Source organism: Gastrolobium bilobum, unplaced genomic scaffold (genome assembly GCF_033153095.1).
Source record: "Gastrolobium bilobum isolate Gb01-03AN ecotype WA unplaced genomic scaffold, APGP_CSIRO_Gbil_v1 utg37679, whole genome shotgun sequence".
Classification (NCBI taxonomy): Eukaryota; Viridiplantae; Streptophyta; class Magnoliopsida; order Fabales; family Fabaceae; genus Gastrolobium; species Gastrolobium bilobum.
Genome location: NW_026896399.1, coordinates 152,679 through 169,887, shown reverse-complemented (window position 1 = coordinate 169,887; position 17,209 = coordinate 152,679). Strand labels below are relative to the sequence as shown.

At 34.8% G+C, this 17,209-nt stretch overlaps 1 protein-coding gene across 1 annotated transcript; it reads left to right on the top strand.

Annotated features, from left to right (window-relative positions):
• Positions 1-13,134: 13,134 nt before the first annotated feature.
• Positions 13,135-17,209, top strand: LOC133299523 (beta-galactosidase 7-like). The gene is made up of 16 exons (XM_061498992.1): positions 13,135-13,343; positions 13,479-13,545; positions 13,657-13,749; positions 13,873-14,016; positions 14,109-14,197; positions 14,326-14,431; positions 14,551-14,638; positions 14,737-14,855; positions 14,950-15,111; positions 15,233-15,426; positions 15,514-15,617; positions 15,867-15,976; positions 16,096-16,329; positions 16,410-16,624; positions 16,741-17,017; positions 17,102-17,209. The coding sequence occupies exons 1-16, from the start codon at positions 13,135-13,137 to the stop codon at positions 17,207-17,209; spliced, it is 2,319 nt and encodes a 772-aa protein (XP_061354976.1).

Below are 17,209 nucleotides of genomic sequence, written 5' to 3'. Positions count from 1 at the left end.
AACACGTAGTCCGGACATAATCCTGATACAATTATACAACTTAGACAAACTCAAACTTAACAGAAATCAATGTGGCATGGACAACCCCCATGCTCACCAAATAAGGCAACAAAGCCCAACAAACTCTCCGCTCAATAATCAACATAAATACAATAAAAAGAAAACAACATCCAATCATATCATCATAGCAGATATACAACAGTCAACTCAGCTCTGGCCTTCTGCCGCCCGAGGTCTCAACCCCCGAGTTATCTGAACCTGAAATATGTGCCCCAAACGTGGGGTGAGATCTCTAAACAGAAATCTCAGTAAGGCAAGGGGTCCTCAAGGATTTCTCCACCCCAAGCTCACTTACATGTGCAATATAAGTTCAAAAGCAGGAATATAATGTAAGTTCCAAAATCCGTGCAATACAGCAGAATAATCATGTCATGTGTGTCAACTATTCTACTGGCCAGAGAAATGCAAGATTTACATACATCTATTACCCACATTTAGTGCAAGTCACTACTTACACCCACCCACAGAATCACCCTATGGCATGTCTCATACATACACAGGCTTACCATCTAGGTGGAACAACATATCCATATTATAAACACTTGCACATAACAGCTCAACAGCATTTCAAAATCAATATATGAAAACACATCATGCATATAAACCATCCCCCCATAGGGTACGGTGGAACCAACAATGACTAAACCGAGGACACGAAAGCTTACCTCGCAAGCTAACTATCCAACCAAGAATCCAACCAAGCTCAAAGTCCACAAACAGCAAAATCACAATCTGTTTTAGACCAGCAATCATATCAACAAACATAGTCTACAAACATATGACATAAAGACAAGGCTTTCCTTTTACGTTTCATGTCTTTAGGCTTCTCACAAAGCCATAAGCCCTTAATCTCTTTGATTCTGACTTAGATTAATTACTACAGAAGTCCACATTAGCCAATCATGGGTCCACAAACCAAAAATATCATTCTGTATGAACAGTACAGCTACTGCCTCGAAATTCCTATAATATCCGGATATATGTCGGGGACATATCCGAATATCCATATCCGGATATCATATCCGGATATCCATATTCGGATATCACAAGTCCCTTATCCGGATATTTCGTGACAGAATGCATGTAACACCCTCCCATGTATGCATCCAAGGGAGTTGTCTGCTAAGCGGATTAGAGTTGAAATGTTAACGTGTAAAATTCTTTTTCCAAAATCTTTTTCATATCACCAATTTTGAAAAGCTTTCCTCGAAAACTGACTTTTAAAAAAAATCGAAACAACAATTAAATTTTTAAAAGGCTTTCGATGCGCAACTCTGATTTTCTCGACAACAACCTGTCTTGCAAAATTAATGTAACTTCGAAATAAACAGATTAAAAAAATATTCTTTGATATATAGAAACTATACATCTGGGGCTTCGCGTACATATAAATTACACGCGAATCGGAGGTGAATAGCCCCACGAAACAGAACACGTAAGGTACTCGAAAATTAATTGTATTTTCCCAAAAACCTCCTAATTTGTAAAAATCATAATAATTCGGAATTATAAGCATTGAACATAATCTTTACATAATCTGAAAGTACACAACTGGGGCTTTGTGTACATATGAATTATACCTCATTCGGAGGTCTGTAGCCCCACTAAATATAACTTGCAAAGTGCTCACAAAACGGTTTATAAAACTGCATTCAAAACCTTAAGAAATAGTTTTCGCAAAACGTTTCCTGAATTTTTCCAAAGTCCTAACTGATCATAAAAATCTTAAAACAGTAGCCTAATAATGCTTCCAACAGTAATCCAAACTTCCCAAAATATTCCAATAATACAGTCATTCAACAGGCAAATAGTTAACAACAGAAATCCAAACAACAGCAATTAACAACCAATATCCAAAATAACCATGTCTTCATATGCTCTTTCGTTCTCCTGCAATTTTATAAAAATTGCAGCCCCAAAGGGGTGAGAAAAATCCCAGTAGTGTGATAGCAAAACCAATAATGCAACAGTATTAAACTAGGCACAAAATTATGAAACAGTCACATCAACATTTCATTTTCCGGAGAAGCATTACCATATCATAGTGCGTATATAACGCCATCATTACGCTCATAGCACCTTCGTGCGCGTACTTAACATATCATAGTGCGTATATAACGCCATCATTACGCTCATAGCACCGTCGTGCGCGTACTAAGATACACAGTGGATATTCCATAATGGCTCCCATCAAAAGTGAATTCCAATTGTGGCCTATGCGAACTGAAGCCAAGTGTCCCATACCCTGGTACCGAAGGGATGCCTATATGATGCGTGCTCAATCGTATGCATATTTATATAAATATTCTAATCCATGAACAACATGAAATTCGTGCATGTATGCCATGATATGCTTCACACACAAACAAGAAACAAATGAATTATGAGGTGTATATGCATGACTAGATCATCATCATAATTGCATGTCTTTCATGTACTTTCCGTACTAAGCTGCCACATAACAATTACTTCTCATTCATGATTTTCCATCTTGTCACATTCATAGGCAGCATACATATAGCATATAACAGCACATTAATCCAAGGCACATGTGAGCAACAATTCACAATTCTATACGCTAGCAAATAGTCACATTAGGTAATACCACCAAACACTTACCTCGTGTGCCATAGTTATTTATTAAACAGCAGCAACAATCAGTCCACATTCAAGGGTTATTCGTACCTAAGCAAGAGTGCAATTAAATCAGAATTTTACTCATACGATTCAACAATTCGCAAACAGACATGCCTTGCCTCCTAGTCCCTGTACTTATTCGGTTTATCAAGCCTCTTTTACTAAATCAAATTCTGATTGCATATTCATTTAATAAGTCATTAACAACAAAAGAACTCGAGGCTTCCAATCTACATAAATTCGATTTATTGGTTTACTTTCCTAATAATTTTCTGACTTCACATAGCACTTACTAACTTGTTAACAACGAAGGAATTCAAGGTTTCTCAAGTCATATAAAATCGGTTTTCATCATTAAATTACATTAGGAATTTTTATTCTTATAATCCTATTCTTCATATACCATGTCCCTGTCTTCCAATTTCTAGTATTTTAATTAGGTTATCATGCTTCTTTCATTATAAATTTTTCTGTCCTACGCTTTATTCCACTAATTGATGGTAAATGACAAAAATCCCAATTTTCGACATGCACACAGATTCGGCTTTAATAGCATCACCTAAGAAATTCCAATTTTTTTCTTTACATACGCTACATACATCACATGACATAATTATTTAAATTCTTAGTGTGCTGCCCCTACGATTTCCATACATGCAAGGCTACGTAATTATCTTTCTAGCTAAACAGACAGCCCAACCATTTAAATAGCCACATACAAGTTCATAAAATTCAGATTTAGTTTATCAATTAGGTGCTTAGACTTTCTTTTAACAAACCACTATCAATTGCAAGTAGTAACAAGGTTTATCTTTTTATTTTAACATAACATGACTTGCACTCACAAAGTTGTGCTACCAGGATCGTACACATGCTGCCCCTAAGCAAATTAACAAATGCAAGGCCTAATAAAGTTCTCCAATTCAAGAAGCAGTTCAACAATTTAAATGAGGTTATTTCCTAGTTCATAAATTTTCGATTTAAGTTCACAAACATCAAATCCTAAGGCTGTACCAATTGATAGATTTCAGGGAGGAAAATGGCACAAATAAAATTATTCTCCTACCATACATGAGGGGCCGAACAATTAAAGAACAAAGAAGGGTTTCATATTAGACTTACTTCTACTTGTAGGTACCCAAAAACTCCCAAACCGACTAGGAAAAAGGCATCAGTCCAACGCTGTATGAATCCCCTCTCCTTCCCATTCTGCCAGAACACGATTTAGGCTGTGTGCTCAGGCGAAGGAAGGAATAAAGGTCCAGCTCAATTCTCCATTTGCATGCAAGAGAAGACAACACTAAATCAAACCAGATCATGCGCATGCAAGGTGGGAATCCTCTTCAAATCGAAAGGAATGAAGGAGGAGCAGAGGTGTAGAGAAGATATGTTACCTTCTTAGAGGTTGGGATTCGGCCGAACCAAAGGGTAGGAAAGAAGTAGATGTAATCTTGTGCTTCACACTGCAGGCAAGTGAGTCTCCTCATCCAAGTGAAGAGAGGAGGGACGAACGAGTAAAGATGAAAGATGAGCTTATAGCACCATCTCATGGCTGCTGCAACACAGACGAACCAGAGAGGACATGACATGGAACTTAGATGATAGTTCTCCTCTCAAATAACTCACGATTTTGGTGGAGCATAGAAAGGGGATGGAACTTGCAAGTTTTCTGTTTGATGTACGATTGGGCAGAGAGGAAGATCAACTTTGGTATTTGAGACGCTCTTCTATGAGATGACAGTGTGGGGTGGAAAAAAGAGTATAGTAATGAAACTCAATTCATGGGTGATAAGCTTAGTGGGTGTACGGTTGAGGAGATGAGAGGGTGGAGGTTAGTCAAATTTTGATTTTTCTTGTGTTCTTCTCCCAAATAACCTACGGCCAAGCGTGGGAATAAAAGGAGGAGACAATACTGTACAACACATCTGGACCAAATGGCTAACCATTCCAATGGGTTTACCTACCCTATGCGCACAAGGAGGGATAAGTTGGATAAGATAATTGGGGAATGCTATTGACCAATAAGATTATATGCCATGGACCAATAGAATTACATGCATTCAACTTTGGTGAGAGATAAGGTTGAACATGTGTCTCCCTTTGGCCAATCAAGAGCAAAAGTGCAGATTATGTTTGGGGATAATCTAAGGATCGTGAAGAGAAAAATATAGGGCTGACTTATTCCCCTATTATACCAAGTTTGGGCCGTGGCCCAAGGGGAATCTTGGATCCTAATTAACTAAACCATATAGTTTTCATGTACTTTACCAAGTATTAACTAGAGTTTTCATAATAAGTACCTAAAATATTCCTAGCCTATACATCCTTTGATTTTAATTCCAGACATGCATCCACAACCACTATTGCATTAAGAATAGCTTCCCAATGAGTCACCTATCTCATGTAATATATCATTAATTATTATTCCATGTTCCCACTAGGTAGTAACTAGGGTTTCTAAATAAATTATAATTAAACTTAATACTCTCCCTTTTTTTTGGTAATCAATACTCTCCCTTCTTAACTAGTGTTTTGAATTATAAAAATATTTGCTTAATATTTCCATCAAAATAATTTTCCTAATTAATTTAGTTCCACTCCACACATAAATTTCATTCGAGTTTCAAACATGCTACACACCCCTAATTACAAGTCATGTGATTTCCTAATTTTTGCGGATGTTACAATGCAGTTTCTGCATTTCGCGACATATCACTCCCAAGGTTCCATTTTAACACATTAATACGTCCAAGCATGAATCTTTAAACCCATTTAGGTCAATGATTGTGTTGATTACTTAAACAACTCATTAAACATACCAAGACTCCACTTTTATTAGAGAAAACTCATGATCAAGGTTCAACAACTTACCCCAAGCTCTAAAACAGAGAAGAATGATGCTCTTGGAGCTCTCAAGTCAGCTCCAAGGTGCCGACTTCAAGAGTACAGGAAAATGACACTCAAGCAAGGTTCTTTCTTCACAAAGATTGCTTCTTGGAGCTTCAACAACCAAAGAAAAGACTCCCACACCTCTCAACTCAGAAGCATCCCCTTCCCAACACTCGCACAACACCCACAACTCAGAAAAAGACACCTTTCTCACTCTCCAATGCTCACACCCAAGTGTTTACTTGTTTAGAGATGAAGAAATGAAAGAAAAGAGGTGACTTGGAGAGTTTCTCATGCAAGGAAGGCCATGGAAGAGGGTGGCAACATCTCACCTTCAGAAACCCACGTAGAGAGGCTGATTATGGCCTAGGGTTTTGGGCCAAATGGGTATTTATAGCCCAATTAAAATTAAACACACAGTATTAGCACTAATAGCTACGCTTAGCATTTTAATCCCAAACTTTAGAATCTGAACCTAGCCATTTTTCTAAGATTTGTCATATTTTTTATTTATTTTTCGCAGTACTTTTCCGATACGCGTTTTTACGCGTTTTTACCAGTTCTCATTATTTTGACCTGAAACTTGTTATGCTAGTCCTATATATTATTCTAGTGACATATACATACTTTTCATAATTTTCCGGGATACTTCATCGGTACGCATTTATACCGTGAGGCAGAACCGGTATCTGCACTTTTCATCTGAAAAACGACTCTCAACGTTATTAATCACTTACCATAATTATTTAAGTCTTCACATAATTATTAGGGTGAATTATGAAATTATTTCATTAATCTCATAATTAATTAATTAAATTCCTAATTTAACGGTGCAGGTTCTTACAGGTAGACTAGCATCTTCATCAATGTCAAGGATAACAAAATCAACAGGAATTAGAAATTTGTCTACCTTGACGAGCACATTTTCCACAATACCATGTGCTTGCTTTGTTGAGCGGTCGGCCAGTTGAAGACTCATCTTGGTTGGCTTCGCTTCATTAATTCTCAGCTTTTTCATCAGAGATAATGGCATCACATTGATGCTGGTACCAAGATCACATAAGACTCTAGCAATAGTCGTCTTGCCAATAGTGTAGGGAATGCTGAAACTCCCGGGATCCTTCAATTTTGGAGGCATCTTCCTCTATATGATTGCACTACGCTCCTATGTTAAAACATCAGGTTCATTCTCTGTGAGCTTCCGATTCTTACATAAGATCTCATTCAAGAACTTGGCATAAAGAGGTATTTGCTCTAGAGCTTCTGCAAAAGTTATGCAATTTCTTAAAATTATCCAAATATTTAGACCATTGCTTCTTTTGCTCTTGTTGCTTGAGTCTTAAATGGGATGGTTCCTTAACATATGAGTTTTTCTCAAGTAGCTTCTTCCTTTGCTCCCCAACATTGTTTTTTGCATTCCTCTTTGAAACACTCTTATCACGATTGATCTCTCCTCGAAAATAGGTTACATCATCATCTTGAGGAATCTCTTTTTGCTTAGTATCTTCCTATTTTGACTCCTCTTCCTTTAGGACTTCTTTATCCACTTTACCTGGTTTCTCTTGAGGTTCAATCACCTTTTCACTCCGAGTGATGATAGCATTGCAGAACTCCTTTGGATTAACCACGGTGTCACTAGGTATTGTCCCATGAATCCTCTCATTTAACTATTTTTCCAATTGTCCAATTTGTGTCTCAAGATTTCGAATAGAAGCCTCCTGATTCTTGATCGATGCTTCTTGAGTCTTGAAGTTCGATCTTGTCTCCTAAATGAAAGCATTGGTGTTTGAAGCCATGGTTTTCACCAGTTTCTCCAAAGCTGAAGATGGGCAGGGTTGCACAATCATCTGTGACTGTTGTGGCTGTTGAGGTTTATAGGATAAACCTGAGTTATTTCTCCAACTCTTGTTGTTATTACCTTGGTAGTTGTTCCTTTGCGGGTTCCACATATAGTTGACTTCTGAAGGTTGAGCCAATGGGAAGCTTGTAGTCAAATGTCCTTCAGCATATATCTCACACCTACTGGCTCCTCAGCATTCATAGCAAAGATGTGATTCTTAGCAACCATTTTTGTGAGAGATTCCATTTGCTTCTGTAAGCTCTGTTGACCAGTCATCAAGATGTTGAATCTATCAACTTGAAGAATGCTTATCTTTGAGCTGGGTACAACATCATTTTCCTTAACAGCTAAATTTTCAATGAGTTTCAGAGATGCAGCTGGAGCCTTGGTCATTAGAGATCCATGGTAGAATTTATGTACGTCTAATACCCACAAGCTTACTTACATGTGCAATATAAGTTTAAAAGCAGTTCTTCAATAGCATTTCTAAAACAGTGCAATGCAGCAGATAATCATGTCATGAGTGTCAATTCTATTCTACTGGCCAGAGAAATGCAGGATTTATATACGTCTAATACCCACAAATAGTGTAAGATGCTACTTGCATCCACCCCGAATCACCGTCTTGTATGACGCCACATACTCAAGCTTACCGTCAAGATGGAACAACACATGCATATTAAAAGCCATTACACATAAAGCTCAACAGCATTTCAAATATTCAAAGCATGTAACAGAACATGCATATAACCATACCCCCATGGGACATGGTGGAACCACAACATGGCTAAGCCGAGGACATGAAAGCTTACCTTGCAAGCTAACACCCAAAGCCAAGAGTCCACAGCTCAAAGTCCAAACACAAAATATTCACAATCTGTTATGGACCAACAATACATCAACAATCATACTCTATCAACCTCCATTACGTTATACGTCTTAAGGCTTCACACAAGCCATAAGCCCTTAATCATATGATTCTGACTTACATTAATTAATTACAGAAGTTCAACTTCCTCAAACTAGGGTCCACAAACCCATAGATCAGTTCTGGATGAACAGTACGCTACTAATCCTCGCAAACCCAGAATATCCGGATATTCCTCGGGGGCATATCCGAATATCCAATATCCGGATATCCCACAGGCAATATCCGGATATCCAATATCCGGATATCACTCTGGCAATATCCGGATATCAATATCTGGATATCTAGATCCCCATATTCGGATATCAATATCCGGATATTCCACGGCAAATATCCGGATATTTCGCGACAGAATGCAATTTCTGCATTTCGCGAAGATATTCTTCCAAGGTTCCATTTTTAACACTTTCAGAAGCTTAAACATGCATCTTAAGGTTCATATGACAGTTGGTTACTTGTTTAATGGGTTTTCGTTTTATCCTTTAACATAACACAACAAACTTTCCTACCCTCACAACATTTTGTGGGGCCCACACTTTTTAAAACAAAAAAATAAATAAAAAATTAAGGCACGCAAAACGAATCTCTATAACATTACACTATCACTTTTCCTACAACATAACAATCATAAAACCCTTGTTTAATTCATTAAACATGCCAAGACTTCGTCTCTAACCAACAAAACTCAAGACCAAGGTTGGTACAACTTACCACAGCTCAAAACTCAGCAAAATGGGTGCTCTTGGAGCTCACACAACAGCTCCAAGGTACTGACTTCAAGGGTGCAAGAAAATGCTACAAAAGCTTGGCCCTTTTCCCACAAAGGAAGCTCCTTGAAGCCTCACAAACCAAGAACAACACTCCACCACAACCAAACCAGCAAGTCAGCCCTCAAACCCTTCCCAAACTGAACCTCACAACTCAGAAAAGGCACCCTAAGCACTCTCCAATGCTCACACTCAAGTGTTTACTTAATCAAGAAGTGAAACAATGATCAAAGGTGGCGACTTTGGTGAGAAAAAGGAGGAGAAATGAAGAAGCAAGGTGGATGGTCACAAGGCTTCAGCAAGGTTCACGTAGGAGGCACAATAATGACCTAGGATCATGTGCCACTAGGTATATATAGTCACTTAACCAATAAACACACAGTATTAGCTTTAATTGCTACGCTTAGCATTTTAATCCCAAACTTTGGATTCTTAACCTACTTAATTTTACAAGAATTGATATATTTTTCTTATAATTTTCGGAGTACCTTTCCGGTACACGCTTTTCATAGCCAGTACCAATTTCTGGCACCAGTTCTCATTATTTTGACTTGAAACTCGTTTTACAAGTCCTACATATTATTCTAGTAATTATCATGCACTTATTATAATTTTTCGGGATACTTTTTTGGTACACATTTATAAGCAGAACCGGTATCTGCACTTTTCTTCCGAAAAATGACTTTCAACATTCTTAATCACTTACTATAATTATTAAGGCCTCAAAATAATTATTAGGGTCAATTATAGAATTAATTCTTAATTTCACATAATTAATTAATTAACTTCCTTAATTAACGGTGCGGGTTCTTAGAAGTACCTTATTGGCTAAACATAAAGAAAAGACTGAAAACAAGAATTGCGAGAAAATAGTATTTCTCTTTTCTGAATTTTATTAATAAAAAGTGAGGGTTCTAATAATACCGAAAGCGCATAGAAATGTTAGGATTTGGTAAAAGAGTAACCCTTCAGTTCTCAATTTTCATTATCAAAATAACAAAATTCCACTCCTTCTTCGGATTAAATCACCAACTTTGTCCACGCAAGTGGTTGCTCCAAATGTTGGATTTTCATGCTTTGCGCCGCCACAAGCGCTCACTTCAAAATTTGGATTTTCTTAGTATGCGCTCGCACGAGTCGTCGCTCCAAATCATGTATTCTTATCCAACGTTTGCTCAAGTTGTTGCTTCAAATCCTGGATCCGCCTTCCGAGCTTTTCATTTTCTATGTCATGCGGGTCTATCTGACGCGATTGTCTGTCTATTTTAGAAACGAATCTATGTCCCTTTCCTTCACAATTCCGCCATCAACAACCTTTACGATTCTGTTCAGCCATTGGTTGAAGGCATCCTAGTGCTCTGATACCAAATATTGCCGAAGCAGTACCTCATTGGCTAAATAGAAAGAAAGACTGAAAACAAGGATTGCGAGAAACTACTATTTATCTTTTCTGAATTTTATTAACCAAAAAAAAAAAATAACAATAGAGTTCTCCATGGCTTAAATATGCAGAACAAAATAAAATGAAAATAAGCATAAAAGCCCCAAACTATGGAATAAACCTAAAAAGCCCAAAATGACACACACAAGCACACATAGATATTTCTAAGTCAATCTTAGGTGCATCATAAGATAATGATATAAGATATTATGCCTATTTTTTTCATGTCTACCATACCTACACATCCTTAACACTGTTATATAATATATTCTCTCTCCTCTTGAGATTTTGATTCAATTGTGTTGAAAAACAATAAGTAGAATATGCATGAGAAAAGATAGACATAATATCTTGTCTCTCAAATAATTCATAAGCAATCCATTCGTATATATTAAATTTAGAGCACACAGTTTTGAAAGTGATTTAGTGCCAATTCAAGAAGTCTTATTTTTACCTTCTATTCTCCTTATAAACAGAACTTTAGCCAAACATGTTTTTATAAAAGCTCTTATTATAAAAAGAGTTTTTATTATAATGAATAAAAAAGGCAAAAACTAAGTGTCTATTTGGAAAGTCTTATTTTTAGCTTCTATAGTGCCTTATTGGGAAGTCTTATTTTTAGTTTCTCTTCTTCTTATAAATAGAAGCTTAGCCAAACATATTTTTTTAAAAGCCCTTATTATAAAAAGAACTTTTTGTTATAAAGAATAAAAAAATCATAAGTTCAAAGTTCCTTTTGGGAGCTTTTTTAAAGATATATACTAGCTTTTTAGAGTTTTCATATTTATTTTCTAGTTTTACCCTTATTCTAAATTTGAATTTACCAATTTTACTTTTTATTCTAATAATCCATCCAATCTTCCTATATTTAAAACCGTCAAAACAGTTTTATATAATCACCACACAACTTTTAGCTTTTTTTTAACTTAAGTTTAAAAGCAACTTTTAGCTGTATGAAAGCTCTTATTATATAAAGGGCTTTTTTATTACAATGAATAAAAAAGAACTTATTATATAAAGTGAAAAAAGAACTTTTAGAACTTATTATATAAAGCTAAAAGCTCTCCAGAAGAGCTTTTTTTAAAGATATATACTAGCTTTTTATAGTTTTAATATTTATTTTTCAGTTTTACCGTTATTCTAAATTTGTATTTACCAATTTTACTCTTTACTTTAATAATCTGTCATAATAACAAATATTTTAATCTTTCCTTCTTCAAAACCCTCATAACACCTTTATATAATCATCAAACATCTTTTAACTTTATTTTTTAAACTTAAAAAAAATGTCAAACAGGCTTTAAAAGCTACCAAGAGGAGCTTTTTTTAATACCCACACTAGCTTCTAGAGTTCTCATATTTGTTTTTGAGTATCACCTTTATTCTAAATTTGTATTTATCAATTTTACTCTTTGCCCTAATAATTCATTCTAATAGCAAATTATTTCATCTTTCTTTTTTCAAAACGCTTATAACAGTTTTATATAATAATCAAATAACTTTTAGCTTTATTTTTAAGTGTTTTTTTTTATAACTTTAACTTAAAAATAGCTTTAAATCTTTTTTTTTAACTTAACTTAAAAGTAGATTTTACCTTAAAGAAGAAATATGCCAAGACAAGCTCTTAATCTCTCAGCCTACTACTTTTTAAGAATTAACATTTGATTCTTAACTTCTCTTCTTTTAAATTTTAAATTCAAATTATTTTATATTATGCATACACTGATACACATCTTTTATTTTTTATTTATAATTTCAAACATTTTTTTCCTAATTAATTTTAATATTCTATTATATTTAATTACTAATTATGTATGTATATTTATTTTATAATTTTAAATAGTTTAAATTTATTTTTAAAATTTCCTTAAAATTTAAAATACGTGTACAATTCACTAGTTAATTGCTAGTAGAGATATCAGATACAAATCTCAAACAATTAATAATGCCACTTCCAAAGCAATAGTTATTCCATAACTAACCAATGGATATATATCCTACTTGTAACATTTCTACTGCTGAGTCATGGCCTCAGTAGTTCATGAGTTAATTTTTTCTTACCTTCTCCATTCTCCCTCCTTATCCACATCGAAAACATGCCAAAGATCTTTTTAATAAAGATGGTTGTTTGTTAGGATTCTATAACTACTTCATAGGATAAAGACAAACTTATATAACTGGATAAGAGTGAATAAATATTTGAATCAAAAAATATTTCTACTATATAAAGGCAACTCTACTAGCATATGAAACACACCAAACTCTCCACGGGTATGGCTCCCCTAAAAGTTCTTCTCTGCATTTCCTTCTCCATTTTCCTGTTGGCCCTCTATGGCATTAATGCCACTGAAGTGTCCCATGATGGGAGAGCCATCACAATTGATGGTAAAAGGAGGATATTGATCTCTGGATCAATCCATTATCCAAGAAGCACACCCGAGGTGTAACAAATTAATCATCACATTTCACTAATCCTCTTCATTTAATTTTGTGTTGTTATTTTTCTTTGTTCTATATTTCTATATTAGCATTATTTTTTCACTAATTATTAGCACTCTTTTGTATGTATTAGATGTGGCCTGATTTGATCAAAAAATCAAAAGAAGGAGGATTGGATGCTATAGAAACATATGTTTTCTGGAATGCGCATGAACCTGCTCGTCGTGAGTATGATTTCAATGGAAATAACGATCTCATTAGATTTCTCAAAACCATTCAAGAGGAAGGACTTTATGCTGTTCTTCGCATTGGCCCTTATGTCTGTGCCGAATGGAATTATGGGTAAATATAACTGGAACTATGAGCACATCACCCTTTTATTTTAAATAAAATTACATTTTTTTTTTTTTTGATAACAATAAAATTACATTTTTATTAACAGTGAATATTGTAAAATTCTCATTTGTTTAATTTTAGAGGGATCCCCGTGTGGGTTCACAATCTTCCCGGTGTTGAGATTCGGACCGCAAATCAAGTGTACATGGTAAATAATTAATATTTTTTTAACTTACTGTAATATCGTTGGGATTTAGTTTTATATCGTACATTATTGTTGCTTACTTTTTTTTTTTTTTTTATTAATTTGGATTTGTAGAATGAAATGCAAAATTTTACTACTTTGATTGTGGATATGGTCAAAAAAGAGAAACTTTTTGCTTCTCAAGGCGGTCCCATTATTCTATCTCAGGTATATCATTTTCATCTTTCAAATTTAATTGATAACTTTATATCATAAGATTTCTTTTTTCTTCTTGACTTTATCTATCTACTAATTGGTTATTAATGATTGATAAAAAATAAAAAATAAAAGATTGAGAATGAATATGGGAATGTGATGTCGACGTATGGGGATGCTGGCAAAGCTTATATAAATTGGTGCGCCAACATGGCCGAGTCCTTGAACATTGGTGTTCCATGGATCATGTGCCAGCAACCCGATGCTCCTCAACCAATGGTATTTTTTATTCCTTATATATTGTGTTATCTAATTTATTTACTTTCTTTCTTGAAGCTAATTAATATTATTCTCTTTTAATTGAATGCTAGATCAATACTTGCAACGGTTGGTATTGTGACGACTTTGAACCCAATAATCCCAACAGTCCTAAGATGTGGACCGAAAATTGGGTTGGCTGGTAAGCTTAAATACCGTTTTTATCTGGTCTTTTTTTCAAATACAACTGTTTTAGTTTCATGGTTTCGTTATTAGTTAATTGTATTTTGTAATTAAATTATTATTATTATTATTATTTTCATTGAAAAGGTTCAAGAATTGGGGTGGCAAAGATCCACACAGAACCGCTGAAGATGTTGCCTATGCTGTTGCAAGGTTTTTCCAAACCGGAGGCACATTCCAAAACTATTATATGGTAAAATGATTCAAAGTTCAAATTTTTAACCATCATGCGGTTTTCCTTATCTTATTAGTTCTTGAAAGTAATATTATATTATAATAACATTTTGTACATATATAATTTTTTTCTTTCAGTATCATGGTGGAACCAACTTTGGTAGAACAGCTGGTGGTCCATATATTACTACTTCATATGATTATGATGCTCCTCTTGATGAATATGGTAACTTCATTTTTTTTTTTTTTTAATATTAGGTTTTATAGGATATGTTTTCTTTTCTTCGAAGAAATAAACGTTCATTTTGTGTCAAAAATTTGCAGGAAACATTGCTCAACCAAAATGGGGTCACCTCAAAGAACTTCACAGGGTTCTGAAATCAATGGAGAATAGTCTTACCAATGGAAACGTAACCGAAATTGATTATGGCAACTCTGTGAAGGTAAAATATTAATGGAAAACACAAAGCAAATTCGTTGATTATGATATTTTTTTAGGAACAAGAGAACTTAATATGAAAAACTTTAAACTTGTAGGTTACAATGTATAAAACAAATGATTCATCAAGCTGCTTCGTGAGCAACACCAACACCACCACTGATGCCACAGTAATATTTGGAGCCAATACATACACTGTTCCTGCTTGGTCTGTTACCCTTCTTCCTGATTGTCAAACCGAAGAGTATAATACAGCCAAGGTAACGTTTTTTTTTTTTTTTTATTATTGTTATAAACCAAAATATGATGGTACGTAGTTTTGTTTATTATGATAAATAGTTATGTAATTAATTGATGCATCTATGTTTTGTTATGAATTAGGTAAATGTTCAAACCTCTGTCATGGTAAAGGGTAAAAACAAAGATGAAGATGAGCCAACTGCTTTGAAGTGGGTGTGGAGAGCTGAGAATATTGATCATGCTCTCCTTGGGAAAGCTAATGTCTCTGAACATGCACTTGTTGATCAAAAAAGAGCTGCTAATGATGCCAGTGACTATCTTTGGTACATGACAAGGTAATCATACCCATTTAATTTTCTCTCTTTGTTCTTCTATTAATAAGTTGCTAACAAGTTTTTTTATTTTTTTTATTTTAATGATAGACTTGATATTGATGAAAAGGATCCAGTTTGGACAGATGATATGTCTCTTAGGATCAACGGTAGCGGTCATGTAATTCATGCATTCGTCAACGGAGAACATATTGGTAATATAACATTTACTAATTAACACTTACGGTTGAATATCGTTATTGTTAGAGAATATAATATAAATCGTTAAAAAGATCCTCACCCAACACGTTAAGGTTTTAGGTTGGAGTGTTTCTTTAATATGGTATCAGAGTTTCAGTGACCATGAGGTCACCGGGAATCAAACTTATCAAAGGATGCTATCTCATAATAATTATATCATAATATAATTTAATGACACGGTCTCTATTTGATTGATAAAATAGGCTCCCATTGGGCCACATATGGCATTCACAACGATAAATTTGAAACTATCATTAAGTTGAAGCGTGGAAAGAACATTATCAGCCTGCTTAGTGTCACCGTTGGACTTCAGGTATAACAGTAATATTTTGTTATGTACCATGGTCATTCAATTATCCACTTATTGATACTCAAATTTTGTTCCAATTAATAATGTATAATAACATTTAATATGTCTCATTTGTGGAATAGAACTATGGGCAAAACTATGATAAATGGCATGCTGGTCTTGTTGGGCCTATTGAGCTAGTTGCGAGAAAAGGTGATGAGACCATAATCAAAGATCTATCCTCACACTATTGGTTATACAAGGTTGGGTTGAATGGTTGGGATAACAAATTTTTCAGTGAAGGCTCACTCTTTGCTTCTCCTTTAAAATGGGAATCTGATCAGCTACCCACAAACAGGATGTTCACTTGGTATAAGGTAAATTACTAGCTTTCTTCAACAATATTGTATTATTAAAAAATTGTTAACCCTCTAATTAATGTGTGTATAATTTGTAGACCACTTTCAAAGCTCCTTTGGGGTTAGACCCTGTTGTGGTGGATTTACAAGGTATGGGAAAAGGTTATGCTTGGGTGAATGGTCAGTGTCTTGGTCGCACATGGCCTAGTTACAACGCTGATGAGGATGGTTGTAGTGATGATCCTTGTGATTACCGTGGTGATTATTCTGACGAAAAATGTGTTACCAATTGTGGGAAACCCTCACAGAGATGGTTAGTTGACTTGCTCTAATGCCTTACCCTTTTTTTTTTCATGTTAATTTTAATTACTATTTTATTTTATTTTATCATAAAAAATTTGGAACTAACGAGTTTTTTAAATAATTTAGGTACCATGTCCCTCGTTCATTTATTCAAGATGGTGTGAACACATTGGTTTTGTTTGAGGAAATTGGTGGTAATCCATCACTAGTGAATTTCCAAACAGTTATTGTTGGCACTGCTTGTGCAAATGCTTATGAGAATAAGACTTTGGAATTGTCCTGCAATGGTCGTTCCATCTCGGCTATAAAGTTTGCAAGTTTTGGAAATCCACAAGGTGTATGTGGAGCATTTAGCAAGGGCATTTGCGAAAGCAAAAATGATGCTTTGCCCATTGTGCAAAATGTAGGGTTTTTATTTTTATTTTTTTTTCAAAAGTATATATGTCGTGATGAATTAACTAACCTTATTTTTTGGGCTTTTTTATAGGCTTGTGTGGGCAAGGAATCGTGCTCAATTGAAGTTTCAGAAAAAACATTTGGGTCAACCAGTTGTGGAGATATGGTTAAGAGGCTAGCTGTGGAAGCAGTTTGTTAA

What these genes read in the sequence shown, in the direction of transcription:
- LOC133299523 (XM_061498992.1), top strand. Translation starts at nt 13,135, where the DNA reads ATGTGGCCTGATTTGATCAAAAAATCAAAAGAAGGAGGATTGGATGCT. An exon ending in ATTATGGCAACTCTGTGAAG is followed by an intron (nt 14,856 to 14,949) that starts GTAAAATATTAA and finishes TTAAACTTGTAG; the next exon opens with GTTACAATGTATAAAACAAA. An exon ending in CTTTGCCCATTGTGCAAAAT is followed by an intron (nt 17,018 to 17,101) that starts GTAGGGTTTTTA and finishes GCTTTTTTATAG; the next exon opens with GCTTGTGTGGGCAAGGAATC.